Below are 22,047 nucleotides of genomic sequence, written 5' to 3' on the forward strand. Positions count from 1 at the left end.
AGAGCCAATCTCACACTCCGAAGTGGAGCGAGAGCACGATGTTGAGGATTGTTATACTTCTGTTTGCTGACACTTAGGAATGGGACGACTTGGTGCATTTTCATCTGCCTTTTTGGCATCTACCGTTGTCATACTCAACATGTTCTAGCTCAACTTCATGCGGTGGCATCTCCATCATGTCACCCTCTGGGAGTTTGGTCAAATAAATAGCATACCTTGATTTGCCTCAAGTACATTTCCATCATGCTGCAAGCCTTCTTTCCTGTCCTATCACGTATCTCTGCTTTTCTTGCATTTTGTCGTTTGTCATCCTTTCATGCATTACGCTCTCAGTGGTCACATCGATATTGCTTACATCTGGGTAATTCTTAGAAAAAATAGACCAGCTCTGACAGCCAGTCTAGCTACCATTTGCATTTTTGTTAGAATCCACGTCGATCAAGGGTGACATAAATATACCCTTCTTTTTTGCTTTACTCTTCATCAGGCCCCTCAAGTTCAGTCATGAGAGATGATGATTACAGCGGGATCAAGCCTTTCCACTTGAAGAATAGAATAAAGCAGCAGAACAGCAACAGCCCACAAACCCCTGCGACAGTGAGAATCCACTTGAATGCCCTTGGCTGTTCAAATATATCAATTTCAATATTCATACCAAACACTCCAGCAACAACTCCATAGATTGCTACCACAAATGTAGCGGTTGTCAACAGAAGCTCAAACTGAATGAGCTGATTGCGAACATTGTCCTGTCATGTCAAACTCTACAGTGAGCTTTAACCATATCATACCATATTACATGTACCCCCCGCCCCCCCCTTCTCTCTCTCTCTCTCTCTCTCTCTCTCTCTCACACACACACACACACACAAAAATAAAAAATTATGCTAGGCTATGTGTAACCCTTCTGCAGAGACATCGCGGTGGTGTATCTCTTTATTCTCAGACATCAGCTTAGGTGTGGATGCCCGCTTTAGTATATTTGGTTTTCTTTAGTCTCATAGACACTTCCGTCTTTTGAAGAATTAATAAATTCTCTCTCTCTCTCTCTCTCTCTCATAAAACACACACATGCATGCGCACACACGTGCGGGCATGCGTACCCACATACTTTTTTGGGGTGAAAAGAAGCATCTCATTTATAAAAATGTACATTCATAACTACCCCATAATGGAGCAGCTACTACTCAGAAAACTAGTAACATTGATAAAACACTGCTAGATGGGGGCCTTAGGAAGATCTCCAAGGGAATGCACATCTTGAAGAGATCGATGCAGGAAGGAACGGAAAAAGTGAGAAACATCCACCAAAGAGTGCCCGTACAGTCAAATGTTACGAGCATGATGTAAGGACCACAAAGCCCAGTAGCGACACCAGCAAAAGAACTGAATATAGACTGGTGTAGAGGCATATCTACCAAATAATCAAAACTGCCTGCCAAACGAAAGCCTGGGGAAACATCCCCAGTCTTAAAAAAAGATCCCGAGTAGTAGGACAGGTTCAGAGAAGATGCAAGACAGCCTTCCTTGGATGCGAACAGGTAGGGCAAACCAAAGAGGCTATACGCTTGGTAGCCAGCAAAGAACCGATCAGTATTGCATCAACCAAACAGTGCCACAAGAAACCCTCTGCCTGGGAGGAATTGTACAGCTCCAGATGCATCGAAGACAAACCTTCTGCCAAGTAAGAGACTTATCAAGATGCCAACATTGATCCCCATGCTCCTAAATCCATGGCCGTGGAAGTAATATATGATGAGATTTCTTGGCAGAAGATTTGCGAACAAAAAAGAGTAACCCGGCATTCTCCGATCAAACTCCAATCCACTAGAGGAAGAGTAGTAAACCGACTGGGGGAAGGCGCCTCACGACAACAGAGTCTGGATCCCCAGTCATCCACCACATGACCCACTATAGAAATCCCCAGACGATGCAAGAAATATGCCTTTCTAGGCTGAAGATGTGCTAATGAGGGAGCTAGAAAGCTATGCCTCATTAATCATGTATAGCAATACAAGGCTCAATTGATCCCAAAATTCAGCAAAAAACTCAACGGTGAGGCCATCCCAACCCGGGGATTTGGAGCAACCCAAGCTGGACAATGACGTGTTCAACTCTTGATCAAGGAATGGAAACTCCAATGCATGCGCCTCATCCTAAGAGAGAATGGGTTTGAACATGGCAAAGAAATACCTCTTGGGCATCAATCTGTGTAGGTAAAGAGGAAAGAAAGAAAGAGAGACAAAGCGAGCTCATTACGAGTTCGTAGTCATGCCGTTCAGTCTCAAAAATTCACCACCAACATTCAACAATATGATGTTGCAGGTGTTCAATGAGCATAAAGGAGTGATGCTTTTTAGATGATATCTTAACCTTCTCAGCCACAGCAGAGCAACATATATGGGATGTACAAGAAGCTCTACAGCTTTTATGCGATAATCAATTATATCTAAATGCCAAGAAAAGTGAGTTTGGCCGAATGGAAATCCAGTACTTGGGTTACATCATCAGCGCTAATGGCATTCACTTGGATCTTGAAAAAATTCAAGCTATCACCAGCTGGGCAGTCCCGATGACGGCCCAAGATATCTGATCATTCGTAGGAATTTGCCAGGCCTACAGCAGCTCACATATGCTCGGATTCTCTACCACCTCAACCCCCTTGACTGATTTATTGAAAGGGGTGAAGATTCGCCAGCACAAGATATTAGTAACTGCCGCAGCTTCGTAGGCCTTCCATGACCTACAACGATTGGCCACAACATCTCCAATAATGAAAATCGCATCATGGGATGATCCATTCTTGGTTATCACCGATGCCAGCAATGTAGCCATCGAGGCAGTCTTACAACAGGAAGAAAGACCTGTGGCATACTACAACAGAAAGCTTAACCCTACCGAAAAGAATTACTCAGTCTACGACAGAGAATTACTTGGTGTTATCCAAGCATTAAAACACCGGAAGCCGTTCCTTTATGGACGGATCTTTAGTCAAGATAGACCACCAAGCTTTAAAGTGGTTGCAAACGATGCCCAGCTCCTAGTGGAGCAGTCGGTAATCCCGATGGAGTCAGATCTTCCAGCAGTTTGGGGGCATAATTGAGCATGTCCTTGGCAAGAACAACCTTGTCGCAGACGCTCTTAGCAAGAAAGCCTCCATTCAGACCATAGAAAAGGCCAACGTACTAGAGATTCAAGGGAAGGACCTTGACTCTATGAAAACACAGTATGCGGACTCCGTACAGTTTGGCACTTAATATCAAGTTGCTCATACTCTTACCTATCCATTATACAATTCAAGATGGATGGTTATTCTATAGGCAAAGACTTTGTGTGCTCAAAGACAAGCGGAAAGCTCTACTCCATGACACCCATGACGCCCTCACAGGCGGCCATTGAGGCATCACCAATACATCGGAGAAGCTAGAGCGATATTTTTACTGGCCTAGAATGTGGAAGGATGTATATAGCTATGTGCAGAAATGCCAAATATGCCAAAAGGTAAGCGTATCCCATCAGAAGATGGCAGGATTGCTTCAGCCCTTACCAATCCCCAAAGGTCCTTTCGAGGACATCACAATGGATTTTGTAGACCCCTTCCTACATTTGCAGGTACGCGAAATACTCAATGTCTAACCATTGTTGATTGGTTTAGTAAATTATGTATGCTTATTCCGTGCAAGCAAACAACCAGTGCAGAAGACGTAGCCTGCTTATTTATCTGGTATTGGTACCCGATTAGAGGATTGCCATGGACCATTACCACGGACAGAGATTCCAAATTCACCTCACACTTATGGAGGTCTCTATTCAAAAACTTTGGCACCAAGCTTCAAATGTCCAGTGCATTCCATCCACAAACCGACGAGCAATCAGAGGTATCCAATAAAATGGCTTTTAATGTACTAAAATCGTATTGTCATGATTCACAGTCCAAGTGGGAGCAATACCTTCTGTTAGTACAAGCCATATTGCACAATACCTACTCTTCAAGTATTGGGCATACCCCGACAAGATGTCCATTATAAAGAGGGTGATTGGGTTTATCTGAGGATTATAAAGAAAAGGCTAAAGCAGGTGGGCAAGTGATGCCCTAAGTTATCCTTCAAAAGTTTTAGACCATTCCCCATCATTAAAAAGATCAATGATGTCTCTATGAAGCTGCGGTTACTAGAAAGTTGAACGATGCATAAGTCTTTCACGTGGCATAGTTGAAGACATATATTGGGCCAGCACTTAGTGATATCTCTGATGAGCAACTGCCCGAGGTGATCGACGAGGTAGAAGTCATTGAGCCGGAGCAAATTCTTCTCCACAAATGGAAGCGTGGTCAGGACGCCCGATCCGCAACTTCTACACGAAGTTTCGAGATTCATGCACCCCTGCAATTGGGTGCAAGGTGACAACTGGTGGCTTCATCAACAAAGTGCAAATAGGTCATATGATAGGATATTTTGTCATATACCGTGACCCCATTGTCTAGGGACAGTTAGGCACGAGCTACGTAGGCCAGTCTCTCAGCCTTAGGTCAAGTCAGAAAGTCAGTCCTTGTTCACTAGTACTCACTAGAAAGCAGTAGGTTAGTGTTTCCATCCTAGGGTTCTAGGTAGGTCTAGGTCTCAGCCTAGGATAGGCCAGTCTCTCAGCCTTAGGTCAAGTCAGAAAGTCAGTCCTTGTTCAGTAGTACTCACTGGAGAACAGTAGGTTAGTGTTTCTGCCCTAGGGTTCTAGGTAGGTCTAGGTCGCAGCCTAGGATAGGAGCCCAGAAGGGCCCCCTCAGGACTGAGACAATGAACTCCCATCAAGGGAGAATGGGCTAGGGGAAGGGCTGTCTTTTTAGGCTGCCCTACACCCCTCCCTAGGCAGCTACTAGGGATAGGGAAGTAAGCCCAAACCAGCCAGCCAACCAGCCGACTAGTTGGTCGGCCTTTTTAAGGCTCGTTGGCTCACTCCCTAGCAGCCCTACAGCCCCCTATATAAAGGGGGGGCTTCTGCCTTCATTTTTCATCCAACCCCCAACAAACAGCCTCCATTTCCTTTGACCAAGACTACACTTCCCACACAGAAGGTGTGGACTATGGTGCAAGGCTATTGAAGAGGCTTGTGCTGTCTTCGGGCATGCAGCGGAGCTGCGTGAGTGCGAGAGATGAAGGGAGACAGAAATCTGAGAGTAATGGAAGCTAAAAGAGAGCTGAGTGATAAGAGTTGTGAGTGAGCTAAGAAATGTAAAAGAAATTGTGAAAAGAACAGCTGAAATAGGAACCCCAAACCTCAACTCCATGCCGAGCTATGGTGCTGCGTGGTCTCCTTCTTGGATCACCCTTAGGGACTGCTGAACTGTTTGCTATCTTGCAGAGGACTTCTGGAAGGTTGAGGGCTGCATCGGGCTGATTTAAGTTGCTTCTCAGGCATTTGTGGGTCAGCTCTCCGTATCGAAGGGTCATCATCAGAGTTGTCTCTCGAGCTCTCTGAAGGAGTGTTGATTGTATTCTTTTGCAGTTCTCCAAGATATAAAGCAAATTCTTCCCCATTTGGAGAGGGGGTCCTGTTGGAACTAGATGGAAGGCAAGGTAGTCTAGGCTAAGACATGAAAGACTAGACTAGATAGCAAACACAATGGAAATGGAAATGAAATGCTAGAAAGAAATGAACAACCAAAGTAAAGTACTTACATAACCAAAAGAGGCTTGAGTCTTAATAATTTGAAAGTGTAAGTACAATGCCTTTATAGGATAGGCACACACACACTAAGTACCAAATGCATATGGAATAACCCCCAATATGACACGTGACACTCCTAGACACCTAGTACTATAAAACTCACGCTAGGACTCACTAGAACAAACCAAAACTGACTCGACTCGACTCTATTTCCTAACACACCACCATGGAGGAAAGGTGAGTGACTACTGGAATGGAACCAAGAATAGAACATGACAATGACAGTCATCGAACTGTGCAATGACGGTCTAGAACTAGACATGGCTCCCATGCTAACTCAAAGGCAAGTGAGCATGGCTAAGAGGCTGGTGAGCATGGTATAGACCCAGAGGCTTACCTAGCATGGCTCAGAGGCTCATCATGCATGGATGCATGACAAACTCAGAGGTCTAGGAGACCAATGCACCAAAATCCTAGAACTCACATGCCAGGCCTAATAATAGACCTATCAAAGCCAATACATGGCTCCCACAGTATATCCCCCTCAATCTAGAGGATGAGGGAGCCTCATAAATGGAGGCTAACCTCCCTTCCAAGATAGAGCTCCCTTCCCCTTCAACCCATCTTCCCCGACAATTGGCTTCTCCAACAATGAGCTTCTCCAACGACATTGTGGCTTCTCAAACAATGGATTCTTCAAGGTCGCCCTCAACAAACATTGATGATTTCAGCTGCAGCCGCGATTTTTTGTCCACTCTAACTGCCGCCGTTTTATGCCCGCTATTCTTTGCCTAGCCACCATTATGCCTGCACTTATGCTGACCCTTCTTCTCATTTTTTGCTCCAATTTGCCCACCATGATTGATTTGACAAGTGTAAGTACAATGCCTTTAACACACACACTAAGTACCAACTGTATATAGGATAACTCCCAATATGACACATGGCACTCCTAGATACCTAATACTATAAAACTCACACTAGGACTCACTAGAATAAACCAAAACAGACTCAGCTTGACTCCATTTCCTAACAGGTGCCTCAGTGGGTACAGGGACCCAATCTGGTATCATCTAACTCTCTCTCTAGGACCTCAGTTGGTACAGGGTCCCAATCTTGTATCATCTAACTCTCTCTCTATATCTTATGGTACATACGCATACGCCTCACACAAAGATTTTAAGGTCTTGCTGCACATTACATGATCATTCACCGTTGCATGTTATAGGGGCTCACAAAACCTGGGCACTCTGACCCTTACTTCCAGGCAGGTGTCCAGCCCCTAGGTCTACCTGTTGGAATTAGGGTGAAAGTGAGAGAAGCGAACAACAATCACATGGTGGAAACGAGATGAGGCAACTGTGGATAGATGTTGATTGATTCATAAGCAAGTACAAGGTGCCTCATTTATAGGATGGGTAGCCTTCTCTTCTGACATCATAGGTGAGGTCCCTAGACCTCCACCTCACACACCTAAGTCACCTAACTCTACGAGGTGGCACCGATTGTTCACCTACTAGACACATTCACACCAAACTGACTCAACTTGGCTTCATGTTCTAACACCCCCCCATGAAGGCAAGGTGAGAGACTACTAGAATGGAACCAAGGACAGAACATGACAATGACGGTATCTACTACTCTATGCATTGTCTAAACTAGACATGGCTCCCATGCTAACTCAGAGGCTGAAGTTTGAGCATGGTTTAGAGGTTGGATTGAGCACTCACATGGATTTACGTCCCAAAATGACTCAAAGGCTCATGTATCAACATGGATGCATGACCAACTTAGGGGTCTAGAAAACCAATGCACCAACATCCTGGAACTCATATGCCAGGCTTGATAACTAGACCCTATCAATGTCAATACATTGCTCCCACAGTACATCCCCCTCTTGACTCCAGGGACTAACTAGGAACATGGAGCCACACACCATAAATATAAAAGAAATACATCATTTTAGGAGGACTATCTAAGGCAGATGACCTTTATTGACTCTTCAAACATTCATTTTAGAGAGACTACTCTAGGCAGAGAACCTTTATTGACTCAATGACACTTTATTACATTCATTTTGGGGGACAACCCGGGCAGAGGACCCATTCACACAAAGTAAATAAAGGAATAAAAAATGTAGATCTCTTGAATTGAGAGACGTCCTCGCACAGCTGCTGCATACAAATGTATGCACATCCTACATCTGAATGTCGATGAAGCACTCAGCACGAATGTCCTCAAATGATATGTTGGTGAAGTCCATAGGAGCAGCTGCGTGATGCAATCACAGCATGACTCTCAGAGTGTTGAGCGGGGAGTTACAAATGTCGAGTAGGTGGCCTTAAAACCGGTCAATGAGCCCCAAAAGATTACATGGTTGGAGCTTCAATTCAGATAAAGGAAAAATGGAAAAAGCCCCAAAATTTTGTGAGTAAGTGGTTGCTTGAGCTGATCGGGTCTGTACCTCCAAAAAAACAAGCATTTGACTTGACCAAGAGTAGCCAAAGAAATTTCTTTACCCAATAGTGGCAGTTATCATGGGGGCAACACAAAGGTAGAGATTGAGCGTCAGATTGAATGCTATTTCCGTCTCAGTTATGATCCTCCTTTCGTATTCTAGAACAAGATAGTAAGTAAATATGTCGGTCAGTTGTATGGTGCTGATTCCATCAGTGCTTTTGCTGCTCCTAAGAATGATGGCAGCTGATTCTAGTTTGAGAAGATTGAGCACACGGGCTTTTTACAACAGCTTTAGGAGACGGCGTCGATTTCAGAATTGCCTGCAAGCTTCATAGATTGTTGTACGGCATCTCTTGAGCGAAGTCTAGATTTGATAGCCTAGGCTCTTGCAATGATAACCTAACGAGTGATGTCAAATGGCAAAACAGGTGAGAAGAGGCAATGCAAGTTGACGTGGAGTAGAGCCATCAAATAAATCTTTGTTTCCGATGAAGATCCTCTCCCGTAAAGGCACAAGAATCCAATCAATCTGGTCACCAGTAACAAGGAAATATTCGTAGTTCCATATTTGCTTCGGTAGCTCCATCTTGAGCCCCAAAAACTGCCGACCAGCCTATGTCCAAGAATCCTCCGTATCATCCAGCCACCACAGCAAAACACGATGTGATCTTCCTCTATCAAGGCCGGCCACAAATGCTTACGATGTGAACTCCAGCCTCAGCCAAGAGCAGCGACGTCAATCCCATCTTCAGCAAAACCATAGCAAGGAAGAGGTGATCAGCTAGCTAGCTCTGATACCACATGTTGGAATTAGCGTGAAAGTGAGAGAAGCGAACAGCAATCACATGATGGAAACGAGATGAGGCAACTGTGGATCGATGTTAATTGATTCAAGAGCAAGTACAAGGTGCCTCATTTATAGGCTGGGTAGCCTTCTCTTCATGAGCCCTTATTTTTAAAGAAAATAATTACATGTCAAGAAAGTAGCATACTATTCATATTCTGGACTCTTAAGAGACAATAAGAGGCCAACAAGATGGACTTCTACATACCAACCATCCTTCTCATAAGAGAGTAAAATAGTGACTATCTTAGAGCTATCTTATGGGCAAAAATGGTTCATGTTACCCACATAATCTCAATTAGCTATCTCATTCACTCAATTAGTTAATTAATCCATGTGAGAGAGTGTACAATTTTTGCACAAGCAAGAATTGAACCCAAGCATCATTCTATTAAAGGGGGTTTGTGTGCATAAGTGAGAATTGGACCCAACACCATTGTTCTTCACATGGATATCTCTACTAAGGTAAACACACTTACTTATACTTGATTAGGGCACACTTTAGTATAAATTAACAAATGAATGAGGGAGAAAAGAGCCCTCCTCGAGTGGTTCCCTAGCATATGCTTTGGCATCTATGCCATGGTGCAATTTGAGGAGGGCCTCATCATTCATCCCTCCTCCCCTTAGTTTAGTTAGCCCCACCTTACCCATCTCCTGCTCCCCCCACTATGATTGCACTATGTTCTACGCCCTTCACCTGTGCCTACTGCCTTGCCTGTACCGAACCTTTGCTCCAGCCCTTTGGCAGTTGTACCTGCTCCGTACCTTACTCTCTGCCCGCCGTACAGTCCCGTACATTGGTGCTGTCAGCATGCACGTCTGCTGCAGATCCCTCCAGCCCAAAGACATGGCTCCAGGCCCTCCACGATGCTTGTGTTCCTCCAGGTATGAATCTTGGCTTGCTGCCCATAGGGCAGCCTCTTTACTGCCTGTGTGCTGTCCACATGACAGCTATGATGCTGTCCATGTGGCAGCCCCTTTCTTTTTACTATGAGGTGCTGCCCATGTGGCAGCCCCCTCTCCATTAGCTTTTCTCTAGGCATGCTGCCCACATGGCATCCAAACAGATGCCCATGTGGCAGATCTTGCCCTAGGTCCTCCTCCCCCATGCTCTCCTCATTTGGGGGCTTATAGATGGGGAGGTGACCACTTCATTTTCCAACAGTGTACACTTTAAATTGCAATGACATCACCAGGCCATTTACTGCAACAAGGAAAGAAAAAACAATTAAAGTGCAATGACATCACTAGGAAATTTACTGCAACAAGGAAAGCAAAACAACATTGTTTTTATAAGTGAAACAAAATGTCAAAGTGCCCAATATGTTTCCCTACCCAAAACAATGAAGGATAGAGAGAATGAGTGAGAGTAAGAGAGATTGAGAGAGTAGGAAGCTTGGAAGCTGAAGACGTAGTTGCAATAGAATAGAGTAAGTGAGTACAACTCAAAGTGAGAAAGATAAGGTTTTGTCCTAGTGACAAAACCTTAGTAGTCACTAACCATAGTTAGTGAACTAACTGCGGTTAGGGGGAAAAACCTCTTAAAGAGGGAAAAGTGCCCCTAACTAGCTTATTATATTACATTGGTCACTGCTGAATTATATCTATAATTCTAACACCCCCCTGCAGTGCCAATGTCATGTACAAGGCTGATCAATCACCAAATGGATATAAGTTCAGGGCACTGCGAAATGCCTCAAACTCCTCACGTGGTAGCGCTTTGGTGAAAATATCTGCAACGTTGTCATGTGTGGACACAAAGATCATACTGATCTCTCCTGCATGCAACTTCTCTCTGACGTAATGATAGTGAACCTCAATGTGCTTCGTGCGAGCATGAAACACTGGATTCTTTGCCACTGCAATGGCACTCTGACTATCAGTGAGAATTGGAGAAGGACCCTCCAAAGACAGATGAAGATCAGCAAATAAACGTCTCAGCCAGACACATTCAACTGTTGCTGTGAAAGCTGCCCTGTACTCAGCTTCACATGATGAGGTAGCCACTGTAGATTGTTTCTTGCTCAGCCATGAAATACAAGATTTACCCAAAAAGAAACAATTGCCACTAGTGGACTGCCTAGTGTCATAATCACCAGCCCAATCTGAATCACTGTAGGCATGCATCTGCAAGTCACCCCCCCTGGGAAATAGTAAGCCAAAAGACTTGGTGCCCTGCAAATAACGGAAGATGCGCTTAACTGCCTGCCAATGCATAGTTTTGGGGCTGTGCATGTACCTGCTCACCTGAGATACTACAAACTGAATATCAGGCCTAGTATTGCAGAGATATATGAGGCATCCAACAGCTTGACTGTAAAGTGTGGCATCAACTGATTCTCCTGCATCATGCATTGTGAGTTTCAGCCCCGGTTCCATAGGAGTGGATATGGGCTTACACTCTTGCATGTTAAATCTGTCCAAGAGTTTTTGAACATACTTGGACTGAGACATAACAGTGCCACGTCTCTCATGAGAGAACTGGATACCCAAATAAAAGTGAAGCAGCCCCAAATCTGACATGTCAAAGTTGGTCTGCAAATCAGCTTTGAAATCTGCAATTTTTTCTTCATTGGACCCTGTGAGCAGTAAGTCATCAACATAAAGAAGGATGACTAAGATTTCCCCCCCATCCATCTTGATGTAGAGGGTGCTCTCAGTAGGACTATTGTGCAGCCCCTTGCTGGTCAAAAAGGCATGTATCTTGGCATACCATGCACGAGGGGCCTGTTTCAGCCCATATAAAGCTTTATTGAGCTTACATACTTGAAGTGCATTTGCTGTAATTTCAAAGCCTGGAGGCGGTTTGACATACACCTCTTCCAGCAAGTCCCCATTTAAGAAGGCTGTTTTTATGTCCAACTGATGAACATTCCACTCAAAATGTGCAGCCATTGCAATTACTGATCGGATGGTGGTCATCCGGGATGTAGGAGCAAAAGTCTCCTCATAATCTATGCCCTTTTTCTGAGCATAGCCCTTAGCAACCAGCCTGGCTTTATATCTGTCAATGGAGCCATCGGGCTTCCGTTTGACTTTAAATACCCATCGTGTGCCAATAGCATGTTTACCTTGTGGCAAGTCCACAACATCCCAAGTCTGATTTTTAGCAATGGACTGCAACTCATCGTGCATGGCATTCATCCAATGCACATTACCTTTTGCCTCTTCAAATGTGGCAGGCTCCTCTTCATCAAGGAGAGTACCTGCATATGCTGATTCCACTGAATTAGCACCTTCCATGTGCCTTGCTGCACTGCGAGTCCTGCCAGGTAACGGAGCATCAAGTTTACTTTCCCTGAGAGTCTGTAACAGCCAGTTTGGGACTGTTTTTGCTGCATGTATGTCTGCAATTTCTTGCTGCACCACCTGTTCCACTGCCTGTGGAGGAGGCAAGACATCCTGTGGCGGAACTGAAGCATTTGAAGGTTGCTGTAAATTCTGATTTGGATCAGAAAAATCAGCAGAGGAACCCAAAGCAATGGGTAGCAACCCTTGAAAGACATCCTCTGAAGATGAAGGCATTTGAAATTCAGCCTGAGTGTGAGCTGAATTTTCAGAAAATATTACATCTCTACTTACAATGATTTTGCGTGTAGCAGGATTGTAGAGACGATACCCCTTGCTTTCTGCACTGTATCCAACAAATATGCATTTGATGGCTTTATCTGACAATTTGTGCCTAAATTCAACTGGCACATGTGCATAGGCAAGGCATCCAAAGACTCGGAAGTGATCCACTGAAGGCTTCCTGTCATTCCAGACCTCAAAAGGAGTTTTAGTTTTTAAAGCCTTAGTGGGAGCCCTGTTCAAAATGTAATTGGCACACATTAAACCCTCTAGCCAGAATTTATGAGGCATGTGTTTGCTTTTCAGCATACATCTGTCCATCTCCATGAGAGTTCTATTTTTCCTCTCAGCTTTGCCATTTTGCTGAGGGGTCAGCCTGACTGTGAGCTGATGCACAATACCCTTTTGCTTGAGAAAAGCATCAAATTCTGCTGATAGGTATTCCCCACCTCTATCCGTGCGTAATGTCTGTATCTTGAGTCCGGTTTCATTTTCAACCATGGCTGAAAAGTGTTTAAACACTGTGAACACTTCAGATTTCTTTTTCAGCCCATAAACCTAAGTAAAATTGGAGTAATCATCAATAAATGTGACAAAGTAGAGATGACCACCCAATGACGGAGTCCTCATGGGACCACAGACATCACTGTGTATAAGCTACAATTTGCGAACAGCTTTAACTGAACCATCCTTTTTGAAGGGGAATCTATGCATTTTACCTAAAATGCACCCTTCACAGGCATGTGGAGGAGGTATCTCAAGAGGTGGCAATGCATCAACCATTGAAAATTTCTGAAGTGTCATTAAGCTGTTATAATGCATGTGGCCATATCTGGCATGCCATAGTGCTGCATTTTGCATGGCAGTTGTAGGGGTAGAAACTGCCAGAGCATGGGCTGCTCTTTTCTCAAAAATATCAAGCTGAAAAAGCCCACGCAGCAAATTACCAGATAACTTTAAGGCATAGTTAGCTTCCCTGTCTCGGACAGCACATTTGTCATCCTCAAAGATGACCTGAAATCCCCCTCTGTTAAGAGTGGACACTGAAAGGAGATTTTTGGTTATGCCAGGCACATATAAGACATCTGAAAGTCTGAAAATTGAGCCATCAATTGCAGTGAGCTCAACTTCTCTTGTGTCACGTACTGAATATGAGGAATTGTTGGCACAAGTGACTTTCTTACCAACAGGAGGTGGATGCAAGGAAGCAAAAAGACACTTCCTAGAAGTGATGTGCTTGGATGCACTGCTGTCAAAATACCATGTGTTCAGTGTTTCATTAACACTGAAAGCAGATGCATCTGTAGAAGAGTCAAAGCTGCAAGTCAAAAATGCATATGTATCATCACTGCAAGAGGCTGTACTATCCCGAGCATCTGGAACAGCCAACCTAGAATCTGAAATGCAAGAGAAAAAGGCATAATCTTGACCAACAAAGTTGGCTGTAGCACCCCCATTGTCAGATGCACAAGGGGCTGAATCTGAAACAGCCATTCCTGTGCTGTTTTTCTTTTCTTTTGCAATCCTTTTCTTGCATTCTGCTATGTGATGACCTGGCTTTTTGCAGTAGTGACAAAAACCCTTCTTTTTGGGCTTACTTGCATCACTTTTAGCCTTTTGTGAAGGCTGTCCTGACCCACTGGAAGGCTGATTTACTGCTGTCTTTGCCTGTCCCTTTGTTTTTTATTTAAATTTTGAGAGCATGGCTTGTTCACCTGCACGTGAAGCCAAATTTTTCCTGGTCTGCTCTTCCTGAAGCAGAAGTCCTATCAACTCATGAAAAGTGAGAGGATTTGCACCCCCCCTCAATGATAAATTCAGCGAAGTGTGAAAGCTGAGATAAGACTCAGGAAGAGAATTCAGAGTGGTTGTGATCATCTCTGAATCAGGAATAATTTCATCTATGTTTAACAATTGCTCTCTGAGATCCTGTAGCTTTGTGAGGTGGACTGACATGGAGTCACCCTCCTCCATATGTGTATTGCTCAACTCTCTTTTTAAGAAAGATACCCTGGCATCATTCCGTGCTGCATACATGCTTTCCAAAATATCCCACGCTACCCTGGAGGTCTTACACGACCGGATATGCGGAATGATTGATCTTTTCACTGAAAGAGAGATGCATGACAAGGCTAAGGCATCTCTTGAATCCCATCTCTTCTGCTCTGGAGTATTGACTGTAGCTGCACCAACAACTTGTCCTGCAGCTGCACCCTGTGCACGACCTCTTCCACCTCCTTGCTGAGGAGGGGTAGCAGGTGCAATATCTGCTGGTCGGATTTCATCCCCATTGACATAATCCCATAAATTGCGAGAAATCAGAATATTACGTACCATGAAACTCCAGAGGGAGTAGTTGGTACCATCCAACTTGTCTTCCTGTGAAAGACCACCGAACTGGAACTCATTCTGATTTTGATGGGCCATATCAGAGAAAGAGATTGAAGCAGATATAAAGCTGAATTCCCTTACTGGGAATAAAATGCACAACTCCCAAAAACACAGCCAAGCACGGGCTGTATATGCAACTTAGATTTCTGTACTTGAGCTGTCAGAAATCTGTCCAAGCATCTAAAACTCTCCAAAATCTGCCAAAAGTGTTCCAAACACTCCAAGAAAGGCAGTATGTACTGAATACTCCAAAAAAATGCTCTCTCAACACAAAAGCCCCAATTTGTGGCTAGAAATTGCAGCCAGAAAGGGGCAAAAATGCTAAAAGCCCCAAATCTGCAATTTTTAAACAAAAGCCCCAAATTTCAGACTAGATCTGCAATTTTGCTCCAGATGTAGCTCCAAACTTGCACAATGATTGCAATGTCTGCAATATACAAAATGCCCCAAATGTACTCGCAGAATACTGAGCCAAACAATGGCTGTCTGCACAATTTGTCTGTCAAAAACACCTGCTGGTTCTTTTCGAAACAAAGCAGCTACCTGTTGTACTGAAGCGGATTCAGTACGGACAATGAGAACAGTACGGAAATGCCGTACAGTTTGTACGGCACTGTACGGCTGGTACTGTACGACGACAGGTACTGTACGGCTGCGATGTACGGAACTTGACGGAACTGTACGGCGATCGATGTACGGTGAGCAGGTACAGTACGGGATTCCTACGCAGGTACGGCTGGTACGGCTAGCAGGTACAGTACAGGACTGTACGGTAAACCGTACAGCGGCGATGTGATGTACGGAACTGTACGGAAGCAGATGGCGACATGTACGGAGGCAGACGGCGAATACTGTACGGACAAGTTGGAGCAGGGGGAGTACGTTGAGGGAGCAGGGAGCCAGAGACTCTTGAACCTGCTCTGATACCAAATGAAGGATAGAGAGAATGAGTGAGAGTAAGAGAGATTGAGAGAGTAGGAAGCTTGGAAGCTGAAGACGTAGTTGCAATAGAATAGAGTAAGTGAGTACAACTCAAAGTGAGAAAGATAAGGTTTTGTCCTAGTGACAAAACCTTAGTAGTCACTAACCATAGTTAGTGAACTAACTGCGGTTAGGGGGAAAAACCTCTTAAAGAGGGAAAAGTGCCCCTAACTAGCTTATTATATTACATTGGTCACTGCTGAATTATATCTATAATTCTAACAAACAACATTTCCGAATTCCATAACGGGACAAGGGGCAAGGGGGAGGGTTTGTAAAAAAATCTAATTAAGCGAAGATTGGGCAGTTGAGGAGGGGAAGAGGTGTTCATCTTTGCAAGTTGTCATTCTATGACAATCTAAACCCGTATCTCACACAACTCTCCTATGTGTCAAAGCAAGGGGTAATACTTCATGGGAAGACCTAGAAACATAGTAAACTACTCACCTCACCTTATTATCCATAATAAAAGCTACGCCTTGGCTCTCCAAGTGGTGAGGAAGAAAATATTGCCTTAGGGCTTTAACTAGGTCTGGGCAGGCAGCATTGCTGAGAGAGGACAGAGTTGTAAAAAAGTACTTAAATATTGATATATGAAGGATCTTTAAAATTGTCAACTGCCCTTCCTTGGGTAGATTGCATGTTGCATTTAGCAAATTGCATTCAACATATAGCACTTTATATTTGGCACATACACGTTGTACTTTTCATAGAACCACATATTATTGTGGGGGAAGAGTTGGCATGCTTCCTCTCCAAAAATTATAAGACCAAGGAACGTGCCCTTCCTTGGGTAGATTGAATGTTACATTGAGTACATTGCACATTGCATTCTATAGATACTACTTTACACATAGCAATTTGTTTCGCAAATAGGATTTTGCATTCAACAAATAGTGTTTTACTGATTAGATAAAGGAGAGAAGAAGAAGAAGAAGAAGAAGAAGAAGAATATATTATCGTCCTCTGAAGACCAAAAATCGGCCTATGGGACTTGAGCAATACAAAATCCTCGTACACAAAGACTCCTCCCTTGGAGGGGAGGGTATTAAGAGAAACTACCTTTATGTCTTAGGTGAGTTCCTGTGCTTGAAAAGCTTATAGACAAACGTTCCTAAAGCTAGGGGTGACCCGCTATGTAGCATATCAGCCAGTCTGTTATGTCCCTCGAGAAGAGAGCTAAATGCTTTCCGGATGTGAGTATAGTAAGGGCATATCATTACCATGTGTTCTTTAGTTTCTACCATACCCTGGTCACATAATTGGCATATTCTGCTCTCTTTTGGCATATCTTTCCATCCTCCTATTTCAATCTACAGCTGGTGTGATCGGGTGCGAAGTGAGGCCAAAGCTCTTCGCTTATGTATTGCCATAGGTGTGCAAATGTACTTCTGCGTGGCTGTTTCTCTTCCTGTATAAGTAGCCCAATATTCGGGGTTGATAAATGTACAGTAGTACTCAAACTTATCTCTGTTTTCAGCTGTTTGCCATTTCCTGTGTAGTGCATTCAGCAGGTCATGATGAAAGGCATCCTCATCTACCTTCTCTGGAGAGTAGTCCAAGTACCTCTCGACCTTCCATTTTTGGAACCATTTTTTAAAATCTAGTGCCCATCCAGATGCCAAAATCTTACCCTTATTCGTCTTTTGGGACTTTTGACTTTCTACCCATGCCCTCTTTGGCAGCCTTTCATTATTCATGCGCTTGACCTTTGTGATGTATCTGAGTACTCTCTTCAAGGCATGCAACTCTATGGGTATGCATCCTGTCTCTAGGAGTAGGAGAGAGTAGGGTGTGGTAGCCTTGATGCCAAGGTGTCTTCTAATGAAAGATTTTTGCATTTTTTCTACATCATTCCATTTTGATGATGCTATACTCCCCCCCACACCTCCACCCCATAGAGCACTGTTTGTACCACATATGTCCCAAAAATCATGTTTCGTACTTGCCACCTTCTTATGTTGGTATTGTTGCAGTCATTTTCAAATTGATAATACTTTCCCCATCCTGCATCAATTCTCCATTGCACACAGCTGCTCCATTTGTTATTGGCTGGAATTTCAATGCCTAAGTATTTGAATGAGTGCACTGTATCAACAAGTTGACCCATATATGAGATTGAAGGGGGATTACTTGGCTGTATAGTCTTGACTATCATGAGTTTAGTTTTGGAAACATTCACAGCCAGCCCACTTTCCGAACAGAACATGTTGAGGATATCCATCATTTGTTGCATCTTACCCTCACTATTAGTGAAAACAACCACATCATCCGCATAAAGAAGCAAGTGAATCTCAAAATCTGCTAGGTAGAGGCTGGACAACCCTGTTTTACCTGCTTCTGTGTGCATCAGTTCCTCAAGTCTATCAATGCATAAACCAAACAAGGTGGGTGAGAGTGGGCATCCTTGTTTGACCCCCATATTGCTATAAAATTCTTGTGACATCCCATCCTTACATTTTAATTGACATTTTACTTTCTCATAAAGTCTAAAGACAGCAAACCTTATTTCCTAAGGCACTTCTATGCATTCTTAGAAATTCAAAGATCCTATTTGCGAAATTCCAGAAACATCTAGATGCCATCTGTTACCCTCCCTTTCGTTATGCTGCTGCTTGATGCTGCCCTCCCACCCGCCTCTTGTACCTACCTTGCCATCCTCGCGCTACTCTCCATCTCCGGTACCATCTTTTTTTTTTTTGACTCACCCACTCAACTTACACACACAGTTGAGGCTATCGAGGGGACACCGCCCTACCTCTATTCCCCTTGGGAATCGAATGAGGGCCGCCGTCCTGGTAGGCTGGCAGGCCTACCACTGGGCTGCCGCGGCTTCCTCCCCTCCAGTGCCATCTTAGTCCAGCAGATTGCTACCTACCTTTATGCCTCTTTCAGCTACAGTTCTGCAATGTTTGAACACCCCACCATTGTTGTCATCTCAATATTTAAGTGTATTTCGTATATGGCATACTCTTGTAAGAAAACTTCTAGTCTCTATACATCCACTGCTGCAGTGATTTCGTTTGCCAACACCAGGCTATATATGAGACTAGGTAACGCGAAAGTGAAGCCAGTATCCATCACCGGAGAATCCTTACCCCCGAGCCATTGCATATCACCTACCAGAGCGACAATCGTTGTAAGAGGAGATCACGGGTGCCTTACCAAGAAGAGAGCAAAGTCTCCCGTTTGCAACAAGATGCTTTCCTCGCCATCAACCGCCGCTTGGGATCAAAACAGCTCGGTTTTATGGCGTACAAGCAACAATCTCATGCTAGTTTCCCCATGGAAGCCACCGGATTCACCCCCCATGAGGAAGACAAGGACGATTCCAATAGTTCAAAAGCAGCAAGATGACAAGCAGGTGATTGTGTGCCAAACAACCTTGCGATACAACAGTCGTGAGGTTGTATCGAGAATGGTTAAGAAACTGGTAATTTACCTGAATGTCAATAGTCGTAATTGTAGTTGAATGCCGAGAGACAATATCCGAAAAACTTGCCAATGTGACCCTAAGAGGGTATACGTGTGTCCTTGAGCGGGATGATTCCAACATTCTCAGGTCGTTTAGCAGACTCTAGATAGCACAAAAAGACAGCTATCATTAGAGGAAGTCCGAAGTAGAGCACGTAACATTCTCACTCTCACTTAGCTAGCATTACGTGCCTCTCCAATCTCGGGAAAACGGGAGTTTGATCAAAGTAGTAAGTCAAGATTTTAGGCTTGTGAGAGTAAAGCATAAGATCACCTTGAGGCTCTCCAAAGCTTCACATGCCAATAAGCCCAAACTTGCAAATCAAATAGGTTTGAAACATTTATATAGTCTTTTATTGTGAAAAACACCTATATGCTTTTAGTGCTTTACTCAAAAGCTTAGCTTTTGCATCAAACGAAATCAAGGGCATAAGATGAAACCAAATCAAGGGCTTAGATTCATGACACGTGGCTCAAGGGAGTGTGAGAAAACCCAAACATCTCCCTAGGCTGCCTGCCGTAAAGAGCATCACTAGATCACCTCTTCTATATTTGATAAGCCAGACAAGGCCTTTCTCTGAGAGAGAGATGTCAGACAATTGGGGTCGCAAAGCATGGCTAGCTTGCACCCACTCTCACAGTGATAACCATGAAGGGTACGATCTAGGAATGCATGTTGGAATGAAAGGGCTGCGCCATTTTTTATTTCTTCCATCAATTAAGCTTATTAGGGTAGCTTATTGATATGCAATGGGCTAGTTAAATTTTTCAGCCGATTAGGGGGCATTGCCATATCAGCAGCTTGTGGCATCCCGATTTATCTGTGCGGCTTCATACACTGCCATACTAGCTGCATTATAATCAGCTTCAGTAGACAACCATGCAGCTATTTGTTGCCTCTTACAATGAAAAATTGCCCACGATCCAAGTAAAAACATATACTAGTTGATGCACCAGCTACGTCATGCAACTCTACTCATCAGATTCGAAAAAAACCATGCCCAAATGCATTGTGCCCGTTAGTTACTCAAAATCTTTTTGGCTTCTCCTTAGTGAACCTCCCTAGGCTGCTGCATAAACTGGCTGATTTAGTGCACAAACAAAGAGATTCCTGGCATGGTAGTGCTTCCCACAAGCTGCCTATATGAAGTTGCATCAACACAAGCTAACTTATCATCAGCTTTCAACTTATCACTGTGGTTCATAAGAGCATGACAAGCCTGCATGCTGAAACTTGCCAAAAATATCGATTGTATATTTTGTTAGGAGTATAACATCTGCCACTCCTCAATCCATAGGTATAGAGCATCAGGGCCAATGTTGACGTCTTGAATGGATTGGCTTCTGCCACCAAGGCACCATTAGTGCCTGTAAATACTATGTCATCTTACATTTAAGAAGACAAGCGCTTTACCTGCATATTATGCATAAAGTGCAGACTTGGATCAACAAAGCTCTTTCAGAAACCTGTCCTCAACCAGTGATCAATCCTAGCATACCAAGCCTAGGTTCCTGCTTTAGGCCATGCAATGCCTATTCCAACCTACACATAAAGTTCCCGTGATTTTTAGACAAACTTTTTTGATACTGAAAGCTCAATCAAGAAAGTACTCTTAACATCCTTCTAAGAGAAAGGATTTCCCTTTTGTGCAGCTATAGAACTCACAATGTTTCAAAAGATTCACTAACTTCAATGTCACTATATCCCTTGACTACCAATTCAGTTTACACTTCTCAATTTTGCCCTCTCAATCCTCTTGAATCTGTGTATCCAAGGGTGCCAATGACCCTATCTCCCTGAGGTCTCCAACAAGTCCCATGTGTGATGCTTCCTTCCCTCCTATATGTCCTTCACACCCAATTCAGGCTTTTTCTATGTACCATCCACAATCTCCTTGAAGGCAAATGCAAGCAGATACTCTTGAAAATGTTCTTCTTGACATGGTCGTTGGATGATCCCTCCAACTCATAGGGATTACCAATCATGGGAACACTTACAGAGGTCATTTTGAACAAGTCAGAGGTCAATGCTGTAGCACACATCCCAAAATGTGCAACAGTCAATCTCATATCAAGATTTGCTGCATTTCAGTGTAACACAAGCAAACTTTGACTGCAAGTTTCTGCAAAATTTGGACATTTCCCAAAGCAGTAAAAAATACACTTTCTAGCCTGATTCTTGAACAATTACAGAAGTTCAAACCCTGCAAAACACTGCTTTTGGCTGCTGTTTGCATCAAGACAAGCTTGACAAGCAATTCAAAACATCGAAAGTTGGCAATGTCTGCTTTGAAATGAGGGTTTGAAAGAAAAAGAATCTTGTACGTGCAAGGCTATCATCAGAGGCATCCTTTCCTGTTTCCAAAGAGAAGCTAGAAAAAAGCAGTTAATCAACCTGCTCCATGGAAAGATGAAGCTAGGGGGGGTTCAAATGACAAGGGGGGAAAGATTTTCTTGCCAAAGTAGCAATAAAGAGCTACCTACAACAATTTACCTGTTGAAACTAAGCTTGGGACTATCTAGGGAGACTAGGCAAGGGGGAGGCCCCTGTGCCAAAGCTTACAAAGCAGCTAAGGACAATGCTACCCATGGAGGAGAAAAGGTTGCACCAAAAGGGGAGTGGGGAACTCCATGAAGGGGGAAGATTGGGGGCAAGTTTCATA

The 22,047-nt window shown here is 43.8% G+C and overlaps 1 protein-coding gene across 2 annotated transcripts in view; it reads right to left on the reverse strand.

The window, feature by feature from the left end:
• Positions 1–363: 363 nt before the first annotated feature.
• Positions 364–22,047, reverse strand: part of LOC147883469 (magnesium transporter MRS2-1-like) — a 53,108-nt gene continuing 31,424 nt past the window's right edge. Inside the window, exon 5 of one of the 2 annotated variants that reach the window (XM_087399330.1) lies at positions 364–589. In XM_087399330.1, the coding sequence (XP_087255456.1) occupies positions 530–589 (60 nt within the window). In that variant the 3' untranslated portion in view covers positions 364–529. Of the gene's footprint in view, positions 750–22,047 lie in introns of both variants that reach the window. The other variant, XM_087399329.1, reaches the window with a different exon arrangement.

This window comes from Dipteris shenzhenensis, chromosome 28 (assembly GCF_047967505.1).
Source record: "Dipteris shenzhenensis isolate YYH24624 ecotype China chromosome 28, Dip_SZ_1.0, whole genome shotgun sequence".
Taxonomy (NCBI): Eukaryota; Viridiplantae; Streptophyta; class Polypodiopsida; order Gleicheniales; family Dipteridaceae; genus Dipteris; species Dipteris shenzhenensis.